General features: G+C 42.6%; 1 protein-coding gene across 1 annotated transcript in view; it reads right to left on the reverse strand.

The window, feature by feature from the left end:
• The window catches only part of c5h8orf34 (chromosome 5 C8orf34 homolog), a 364,200-nt gene that overhangs the window by 55,714 nt on the left and 297,181 nt on the right, over nt 1-11,305 (reverse strand). The window contains exon 8 of the mRNA XM_072571481.1: nt 9,672-9,807. Within this exon, the coding sequence (XP_072427582.1) occupies nt 9,672-9,807 (136 nt within the window). The remainder of the gene's footprint in view (nt 1-9,671; nt 9,808-11,305) is intronic.

An 11,305-nucleotide genomic window follows, 5' to 3' on the forward strand; every position in this document is an offset into this window, starting at 1 on the left:
CTTAACCGCAGGTGGGTTATCATTGAGCCATAGAGGTTTACAGCATGGAAACAGGCCCTTCGGCCCCACTGGTCGATGCTGCCCAGCTTTCACAATTAATCAAGGTCGTATTTGCCTGTGTTTGGTCCATATCCCTCCATACCTATCCCATTCATGTACCTGTCCAAATGTTTCTTAAATTACAAAATTATATTCACCTCCATCACTAACCTCTGGCAGCTCTTTCCAGACACTCACCACCCTCTGTGTGAAGAAATTGCCCCTCTGGGCAATCCGTTGTATCTCTCCCTTCTCATCTTAAACCTATCCCCTCTAGTTTTAAACTCCCTTATGCTGGGGAAAAGCTGTTGCCTACCTACCTTATCCATGCCCCTCATAATTTTACAGACCTAAGTAAGGTCACCCCTCTGTCTCCTACATTCCAGGGTAAAGAAGTCCCAGCCTATCCAGCCTCTCCTTATAACCCAAACCTTCTAGTCCAGCATCCTAATAAACCTCTTCTGCATTCTGTCTAGTTTAATAACATCCTTTTTATAATAAGATGACCATTCTTCTTGTCAAGTAATTCTTTCTGAATGGAAGATATTGACAGGGTTGGGGTGAAGAGCTGTGCCACTCTGGATTCATGGAGCATGAAGGAGTCATGGCAGCTGGCATGAAGGAAGATCTTGGTGTAGTTGTGGTACCAAAACTACTGGACAATGAAGAGAGTGGAAGCTGTCGTTATTGATGAGTCTAACTGTAGAATCTCTTGACAAAGCCCTGTAACCAGGTGAAATATCCCATCTGGCTGGAACTGAATGTGTGGGGAACAATGCCAGGATCTACCAGCTGATCCTTAGAATGAGCCAACATTGAGAATCACAGTGAATCTGATGGTTACTGACAGGGAATGGTGAGCAGTGGAGAGGACCACTAGAGAACAAGAGGCAACATTTACCTGGAGAGTCACAATCTCTGGCAGCGCTGGATCCTGGTCACCTCCAGCTAGCTTCATCTCCACTGGTAGGTTACATAACCCTCTGTGCCCTTCCTGCTCTGGTCCCTCTCCTCAACCATCCAGATGTGGCATGGTGGCTCAGTGGTTAGCACTGCTGCCTCATAGTGCCAGAGACCTGGGCTTGATTCCAGCCTCAGGTGACTGTCTGTGTGGAGTTTGCATATATTCCCTGTGTCTGTGTGGGTTTCCTCCAGGTGCTCCAGTTTCCTCCGACAGTCTAAAGATGTGCAGGTCAGGTGAATTGGCCATGGGAAATTAGCCCATAGTGTTTAGGGTTAGGTACATTAGTGGGGGGAATGTAGGGGAATGGGTCTGGGTTGGTTACTCATTGGAGGATTGGTGTGGGCTTATTGGGATGAATGGCCTGTTCCAAACTGTCGGCATTTTTTGATGCCCAGGGCTCTGACCTTCCTGAGGAGGGTGTCACCACTGAATCCAAAATCTGAGAGTTGTTCTAGCAGCCCCAGCTGCCATCTTTCCTGCACTCAGGTAGTTCCAACATTCTCTTCTGACCCAGGATGGTAAGAACCTCTCAATGCTCCAGCACTTATCGCCCCCTCTCTGTGATGAGACAATGGCTTCAGTTTCCAGTCGAGACCCCTCTGTATCATTCAGCCTCTGCCAAGGGATCCATTTAACTGCCTAAGGCAGCCTTGTCTGGTTCCCATTTGTGTGTGTGCCTCCATTCAGCTGGTCTAACCCCAGACAGTGCACGCAGCCTGTATACTCCCCCATTAGAACCATGACCTGCACTTTCAAAGGAAGCTTTGTAACAATGTTAATTGGTCTTTTTAATGGATCAGTGGGATTTGGGACCACCCTCTGCAGCTCCTGTCAATCTTCCCAGTGCCAGGAATGATATTAGGAAATCAATAAATCGATCAAAATGATCATTTCCAATTTTCCTTCATGCCTTCACCCACACCAGTGGGTTTGAAATATTCAACTCTATAGCTTTAACTTTCTTCTGCTGCAGAGAAAAAAGCATTAAAAAGCACAAAAAGGCTTAAGTCCCTGGTCCTAATGGGGATTAACTTGCAAAATGGGTGACTGAAAAATGGTCAGTATGGATAGTAAAATCAAACTCACATTGGAGACTAAATCTCTGTTCCCTGTTTTTCACTCATCTGCTTAAGTGGTTTGTTGCTTTGGCATGTGAAAATAAATCCCAATGTAAAGGTGAGTTCAACACTGGACTCAAATACCTGCCTTCTCTACAACACCTCTGTGCTATTTAAAAGCAGCTATCCAGGGGAAATAATGGCCAAGTGGTATTATGGCCAGATTATTAATCCAAAGACCCAGTAATGTTCCAGGGACCTGGATTTGAATTCTAACACAGCAGTTAGTGGAATTAGAAGTCAGCAAAAGTCTGGAATTAAAAGTCTAATCATGACCACGAATCCATTTTTGATTGTTGCGAACCCATCTGGTTCACTAATGTCCTTTAGGGAAGGAAATCAGCCATCCTTACCTGGTCCGGCCTACACATGACTCCACTCCCACAGCAATGTGTTTTACTCTTAATTTCCCTCTGGGCAATTAGGGATGGACAATAAATGCTGGCCTGGCCTAGTCAGCAACACCCTGATCCAACAAATAGATACTTAAATCACTGAATGCTACTCTCATCCATTTTACTGACTGAGCTATTTTCTTAACCGCAGCTTTAAAAGTCTTGACTCAATCTTGCCAAACTGGTCTTCACTTGTAAGGGAGGGTGATTAAATTCAATCTAAGTGCACAAAACTAGACATTTTCTGAATGAAATCAAACCACAGGGGAACCTTTAATTCATGCTCTTTAAGATAGTTTCTGTGAATATAATTCAAGGATTGCCCTGAAGATAAAATGTTTTTCAGCTGTCTGAGTAATGAATGGGAATGTAGCTGACTCCTCACGACCGACCTGCATCTCTAACACAGATTATCAAACTCTGGAATCAAATATTCAACGGAGCATGAACTGAGAAAAGTCAACAGTGTATTAAATCAAAACTCAAATCTGTTTGCTACTGTATAAAGCAGAAAGAATCAGCAGTCAACCAAGGATCATTGGCAGAGATAAAAGGAAAGTCTTACAGGAAACTGAGGAATAAATAACCTTTCACAACTGATTTTGATGTGGTGCACCACAGGAAGTCTTGTATACAAAACGGGGAATTTTGTGAAATTTGGAAATCAACTGAGTAACAGGAGGAGAGAAATACTTAAGATAGCCAGGAGAAGGCTGGTGGGACTAGTTTAGTTTGGGATTAAGTTTGGCAATGGACTGGGTGGACAGAAGGGGCTGTTTCAGTGCTGTATGACACGATGACTCTGACTCCATAAAAAATGAGCTCATACGTTAATCTTGACAGATATTAGAGATGGAGTTGTATGTGAACAGTGCCCACATGGAGAGGGCAGGCCAGTATCAGTCTTGAACCCAATTCTGAATGGAGAGGACTTTGCCATAGCTCTTTGACATTAACAATCTGTTTCCCATTCTCCCAACCAAAGAAGGCAGGCAAGATAATTCGCCAAGTTTGTCAAGCAAAAGATTTCTATTTAAATTTACCTCAGCTGGACTAAGAAAGGTTGTTAGAACAAATGCTGTTGGTACAAACCCTTCCCTGAGGCTTTGCAATTTCAATCTTTAAAGATTTCCCAGCCTGTTAGGTTCAGGGATATTAGATCAATGTCTCTATGCCGTGTTCTCACTTCACTTACACTCCTGATTTCCACATTGCTGAGCTAAAATAAATCTTTGATTCCCCTGATCCATGAACAAGTTAATGGCCTTCATTGTTTACACCTCCAGTCATAAATCAGCACAATAAAACCAATCTTCCATTAACACTCCAGGGGGTCCTCCCTCTCTAACATATACTAGATTAGGTCGCTATTCCCTAAGAATGATCGAACAATATTTTAGTTTTTTGCATGGCTTAAACTTCTGAAATCAGAAGTGAATGCATTGGCATGCCAGCCAGCATGTGTGGAAACCCAGAAGAATATTAGAGTGCTATGTGAGTGTGCAACTAAAATGGGACATTTCTGTTTGGCCTAGTTGTTTTCAAAGACCCTTCAGAGCAGTAACAAACCCATATGCCACTACTTTAAGATCCATATATATCAGAGACTTCTGATCACACCTCCCCCAAGGTGGAATGGAAACATATCCTCAAGAGGTATTTAAAAAAATAAACTATTTCCAAACTAAGTTAACAGCAATAATATACAATAAGTTTCTCATCAACCACATTTTATATATATCCATTTGCATCACAACAGCCATGTTCTGTCATGTGTGCTTTAATAAAGCATCAGAACAGAGAGAAGAAAAGAGAGGTACAGCACAGGACCAGGCCTTCAGCCCTCCAAGCCTGTGCCGATCATCATGCCCCAACTAAAAGGCAAACCATTTGTCCTTATTCGGTCCGTATCCCTCTGTTCCCTCACTATTTATGTAAATGTTGGCAATGTACCTGCTTCCTCTGACAGTGAGTTTCAGGCTCTTACCACTCTCCGCATGCAAACCTTCCCACACACATCTCCCTTAAACTTTGACCCTCTCACCTTGAACCTGTGCTTCCTTGTAATTGAAACTTTAACTCTGGGAAAAGCCTCTGCCTATCCACCCTATCTATGCCTCTCCACACCTTATAGACCTCTAACGGGTTTCCTCTCAGCCTCCTTCTTTCCAGTGAAATCAATCCTAGTCTTCTTAATCTTCCTTTATATCTAATACATCCAAGACCAGGCTACATTCTGGTGAACCTTCATAAGACCATAAGAAATAGGAATGGACATAAGGCCATTCAGCCCATCGAGTCCACTCCGCCATTCAACCATGGCTGATAGGCATTTCAATGCCACTTACCCCCACTCTCCCCGTCTCCCTAAATTCCTTTGAGATCAAGAATTTATCAATCTCTGCCTTGAAGACATTTAATGTCCCGGCCTCCACTGCGCTCTGTGGCAATGAATTCCACAGGCCCAGCACTCTCTGGCTGAAGAAATGTCTCCTCATTTCTGTTTTAAATTGATCCGCCTCTAATTCTAAGGCTGTGCCCATGGGTCCTGGTATCCCCGCCTGACGGAAATATTTTCCACCCTTTCTAAGCCATGCATTATCTTGTAAGTTTTTATTAGATCTCCCCTCAACCTTCTGAACTCGAACAAATACAATCTTCAGCTATGGTATTGGTTTTTGTTCCAAGCGTACAAATGCTTTTATTTTAAATCATTTCGCCACAGGATTAAAACCAAAAGAAAATCAAAGGTTTGTGGTCTGTGTATGTAACAATTTCTTATGCATTGTTGTGGTTTAGATTTCAAACTGATGTACACCCAATACAAAACACAATGTCCCTTTCTCCAGCATTGATTATTTCTGTCAACACGCATTCAGGCCTTCAAAACATTCACAGTCTATGTGATGATTCGGGGATGCTAAGTTCGGTACCCACAGGGAGGGCCTCAACCGGGACCTTGGGTTCATGTCACATTACAGGTGATCACCATTGCACTACACACACACACACATACACTCCTACACACACACACACACACACACACACACACACACAGATATTCCTACACACACACACTCTCACATACACATGGACACAGGTACACACAGACATGCACACAGACACCCACACACACCCTTATAGACACACACACTCCCAGACATGCACCCCCTCACAGACTTAAGACACTCTGCACTCACTACACACGCACACACACACACACACACATACACACAAACACACACACACGCACACTTTCTCACACCCACAACCCCCACCCCAGACAGACAGACAGACACACACAAAGACAGACAAAGACCCACATGCACACATATATTTTGTGGGGTTACATTGTACTTTGCTCAAAAACTGCATGCATTCATGTAGAACTCTGTTATCTCACTTTTTAGATTAGAATCAATCTAAACATCAGGTAATAGACAGAGAACACAGGGGGCTAACACCTTCAACATATTGTCGAGCTATCACCATTGTTAACAGCTAACCCGAGAATGCAACTTTTAAAAAAATGGGTTTTGTGATTTACACATGAAAGAAGTGAAACTATCACTGTATTCTAAAGATGAAAGGCTTAACAGACAATCAATTTTTCAATGTATAATTTCAGTTACGTCGCACTGTAATTTTTTGCTATAAATTCTGTGTTAGGATTGAGCCCTCCACTATCACCTGATGAAGGACCGTCGCTCCAAAAGCTAGTGTGCTTCCAATTAAACCTGTTGGACTATAACCTGGTGTTGTGTGATTTTTAACAGTCTATGTGAACTGGCACCTCCATTGATGTCGCTGACATAAACAGTCAGGATGAATATTTTCACAGATTTTGATGCTGCTAAAACTGCTGTGGTTGTGAGAACAGGAGGCAGGCAGGAGGCTGAAAGAACACAGCAAGCTAGGCAGCATCGGGGAGCTGCAGAAGTCGATGTTTTGGGTGTAACCTTTCTCTCCACCTCCTGATGCTGCCTGTCTACGGTGGATTCCAGCATCTGTAGTATTTTTGTCTCTAACCGTGGTTGTAGACACAGCTTTCAAGTTCTCACTCTGGTGCCCATTCACATTTGCTGCCTTTCTTGAGTAAATTTGTTAAAGGAGCCACTACAGGTGATTTAGGACAAACATTTGATAATAATCAACTCATGCCAATATATCATAGAATTATCCGTTTCATCTCAGGCATGGGCAAATCTAAAATTTGCCCTTTCTTTCAATTTTCCAGGTGCTGCTTGATATTGCTCTACAGTGTGGCCCAAATAAGTCACTTTTGCTTTCGAGATTAACTTTTCACCAGATTTCGATGGAAACTGACTCAGATTACAAAGAGATCTTGATTCATTGGGCCAATGGGCTGAGGAGTGGCAAATGGAGCTGTATTTGGATAAAGTCAATGGGGAGAAAGTGAGTACTGCAGATGCTGGAGGTTAGCGTCGAAGAGTGTGGCTCTGGGAAAGCACAGCAGGTCAGGCAGCATCCGAGAAATAGAAGAATCGACATTTTGGGCATAAGCCCTTCATCAGGAATGTGGCTCTTCATTCTTGATGAAGGGCTTACGCCCAAAACATCGACTCTCCTGTTTTAAGATTCTGCCTGACTGGGCTTTTCCAGTGCCACACCCTTCAACTTGAGATTTGGATTATTGCAATTTATTGCATTTTGTAGAACAAATAAGGGCAGGACTAATACAAGTAATGGTTGGGCCCAGGATAATATTGTAAAACAGAGAGACCTAGAGATTCAGGTATCTAATTCTTTGAAATTTGTAGACAGGATGGTTAAGAAAGCTTTTAGCAAGCTTGCCTTCATTGCTCAGACCACCGAGTATAGGGTCGGGACGTCAAATGAGGTTGTACAGGATGCTAGTCTGTGCAGTGTGCAGTTCAGGTCACCCTGCTACAGGAAGGATATTACTAAAGCTGGAGAGGGTTCAGAAGAGATTTACCAGATGTTATCAGGAATGGAGGGTTTGAGTTATAAGCAGAGGCTGGGATTTGTTTTCACTGGAGCCGAGGAGGTTGAGAGATGACCTCAAAGAGGCTTATAACGTAATGAGGGATAATAGATAAGGTGAATAGCAGGGGTCTATTTCTGGCGCAGACCTTTGCATCATGGGAGATTTTAATGGGCAGAAATTACCATCACGTTCAATTTCAATATTTCCAACCAACTGCAGTGAAGTTGGAAATGTAAAGTCTTACATGCAACCACCATTCAGGGGGTTCATTTGAGATTATTTTGAAACAGTGCAAGTAAACAAAGCTTGGATATAAAGTTATTAAGGTGTATTGACTTATGGGTTATGCTTCACTTTACCAGAATGACAAAAGCACAGTTTCTATTTTCTCTTGTGAATGGTATAAGATTCTCTGGCATTTTTCCGTTAGGTGACATCAATCATAGAGTGACCAGATAACCCGACCCAATCTAGTCCCACCTGCCAGCACCCGGCCCATATCCCTCCAAACCCTTCCTATTCATATACCCATCCAAATGCCTCTTAAATGTTGCAATTGTACCAGCCTCCACCACTTTCTCTGGCAGCTCATTCCATACACATACCACCCTCTGCATGAAAAAGTTGACCCTTAGGTCTCTTTTATATCTTTCCCCTCTCATCCTAAACCTATGCCCTCTGGTTCTGGACTCCCCCACCCCAGGGAAAAGACTTTGTCTATTTGTCCTATCCATGCCCCTCATAATTTTGTAAACGTCTATAAGGTCACCCCTCAGCCTCCAACGCTCCAGGGAAAACAGTCCCAGCCTGTTCAGCCTCTCCCTATAGCTCAAATCCTCCAACCCTGGCAACATCCTTGTAAATCTTTTCTGAACCCTTTCAAGTTTCACAACATCTTTCCGATGGGAAGGAGACCAGAACTGCATGCAGTATTCCAACAGTGGCCTAACCAATATCCTGTACAGCCGCAACATGACCTCCCAACTCCTGTACTCAATACTCTGACCAATAAAGGAAAGCATACCAAACACCTTCTTCACTATACTTAGTGGGCGGCACGATGGCACAGTGGTTAGCACTGCTGCCTCACAGTGCCAGAGACCTGGGTTCAATTCCCGCCTCAGTCTGTGTGGAATTTGCACATTCTCCCCGTGTCTGTGTGGGTTTCCTCCCACAGTCCCAAAATGTCCAGGTTAGGTGAATTGGCCATGCTAGATTGCCCATAGTGTTAGGTACAGGGATAAATGTAGGGGAATGGGTCTGGGTGGGTGCACTTTGGCAGGTCGGTGTGGACTTATTGGGCCGAAGGGCCTGTTTCCACACTGTAACTAATCCAATCTACCTGCGACTCCACTTTCAAGGAGCTATGAACCTGCACTCCAAGGTCTCTTTGTTCAGCAACACTGCCTAGGACCTTACCATTCAGTGTATAAGTCCTGTTAAGATTTACTTCCCAAAATGTAGCACCTCACATTTATCTGAATTAAACTCCACCTGCCACATCTCAGCCCATTGGCCCATCTGAACCAGATCCTGTTGTAATCTGAGGTAACCTTCTTCACTGTCCACTACACCTTCAATTTTGGTGTTATCTGCGGGGAAGTAAATATGGGCATGTGTAGGGAAATAAATGTGGATATGTGTAAAATAATGTGACCAGCTATCCATGATGCCTTGGGGAAGACTGCTCATACACTTAGTCAAATACAGAGGTGCTTAGACAAGAATGAAGAGTTAGATTGCTAATCAAGTTGAATAGGGCTAGAATGATCTCTTAAATGAACCTTAAAATTGCATTCAATCAAAATAGGGTTTGGAAAAGGCCAAGATCTAAAGGTTATAATGGTACAATGTTTAGAATTATTTCGACATGGACGTCTCTGTGATATTTGCTCACTGTGAGGTCTGAAATTTGCTCTTTAAGAATTCCCAAAAGGCCAACACTGTAGAAATAAAACTGTAATACAACATTCAGTGGCTGGGTCTTGTGACAGCTACTAGAGAGCCATGCACAGGTAAGGATTTTTTGTTTAAAACACATCTTGAAACAATTCCAATGGAGCTTCAAAGCTGTGTGGCTTAAAGTACAGAAAACAGAATAACTTCCATGTTTAGAATGAAAGAGAATACAGTTACAACAGGTTAACATTTCAGCAGTGATGATACAAAATTGGCTTCGACTTTACCTGGCACACCTTGAGCAGATGTTGAGTATTACTTTAGCTTGAGGTTCTGCAGAATACAAACTTCGAGCTTGACTAAACCGGCTACCTGAAGGCACGTGGTCAGTGATGCCCTCCATCCTCAAGTCATCCAGGTCTTCTGCAATCCAACGAGAATCTGATTACAAACCTTTCTGAACTAAATGGATCTGATTAAAGTAAATCGCAACTTACCCAGGAGTGACACATCATATTCCTAACTTGTCAGATTCAAACTTCATTCAACTGGGACATTTTGAGATTAACTTTGGCTTTTTTTAAAAAAAACAAACTGTAGGCCACTGCAAAGCAACTCCACAAAAATTGAAATGGCCTTAAGTCACAGGTCTCCAGCAAATCTTTAAAACATAATTGTTTACAGGTGGAAGGCTATCCGTGGAAAGTCATTCCGAATGTCCGATCGCTTGTTGAATTTACAACTTCTGTTGCCTGGGGATTTATTGAAACTCGAATGTAATGGTTCTGCAAATGTGAGACGTAAAAAGCAAAAGGGTGGAGGAACAATTTACCACAAGCAGGGGTGAGTGGCAACCATTCATTCTACTTTGTGTAGCAAGGGCTTACAGCACTTTACAATCCACGTTGATAATAAAAATATTCATTCTAAGAATAAAATGATTGTCATGCACATTATTTTAAATTAAGTAGCTCATTATTTTTGCACTCCGCACTGTTAAGGGAAGTTAAGGGAACTTTCACAAAGAAGACGTATGCTAGTTCAAGTCTGGGTGCACCATGCAATAATTAGCATCAAGTGTAAGGATTTCTTGGTTTATGGAAGTTAGAACTGTATCCTTTAATATTTCTGGGGCAGAGATTTGCATTATGGAAGATTTTAATGAGTAGAACCTTTACAATTACCGCCAATTCCTCTATTCCTGATGAAGGGCTTTTGCCCGAAACGTCGATTTTCCTGCTCCTCGGATGCTGCCTGACCTGCTGTGCTTTTCCAACACCACTCTAATCTAGAATCTGGTTTCCAGCATCTGCAGTGCTTGTTTTTACCTAATTACCGCCAAGTTCAAATGGAACATTCCCAACCCAAGAAAGCAGGAAATGCAAAGTCCTCCAATATACTCTATGCAACCCGATATTCATGGCATTATTTGGAAACAGTGGAAGTGAACAATGCTTGAATATAAAGTTATTAAAATGCAAGATCAGCTTTGGGTTCCTCATGCCTGCCTGTACCTGAACTCTTCTTCATGTGCTAGAAACTGATTAGAACAAACACAAGTTTTTATTCCAAGGGCCAACTAGAGGCAAGAGGGTCCAATGGGACATCAGAGGGTCTTGCTCCAGTGACAAGAAAGAAACATTGTCAACCCCTGGGATTAAACTGCCTTCCCTGTATATAATCCCCCTTCAGAAAGTTGGCCACAACTCCATACGGAACTCAGAGTTTTCCAACCCTACTTTTTAGTTTTAAGGTACCACAAAATCAAACACATTAAATCTGCAAAGCTGACAGGTTAAAGGATTAATTTAAACTTTCTCCTCGTCATTTGGTAATAACCTGAGTGCTTTGCTTTACCTCCAAAATTCATCTTTATATATGCTTGAGGAAATTAATATTTTCATTGCATTACCACAAGAGA

This window comes from Chiloscyllium punctatum, chromosome 5 (assembly GCF_047496795.1).
Source record: "Chiloscyllium punctatum isolate Juve2018m chromosome 5, sChiPun1.3, whole genome shotgun sequence".
In the NCBI taxonomy this organism is placed as follows: Eukaryota; Metazoa; Chordata; class Chondrichthyes; order Orectolobiformes; family Hemiscylliidae; genus Chiloscyllium; species Chiloscyllium punctatum.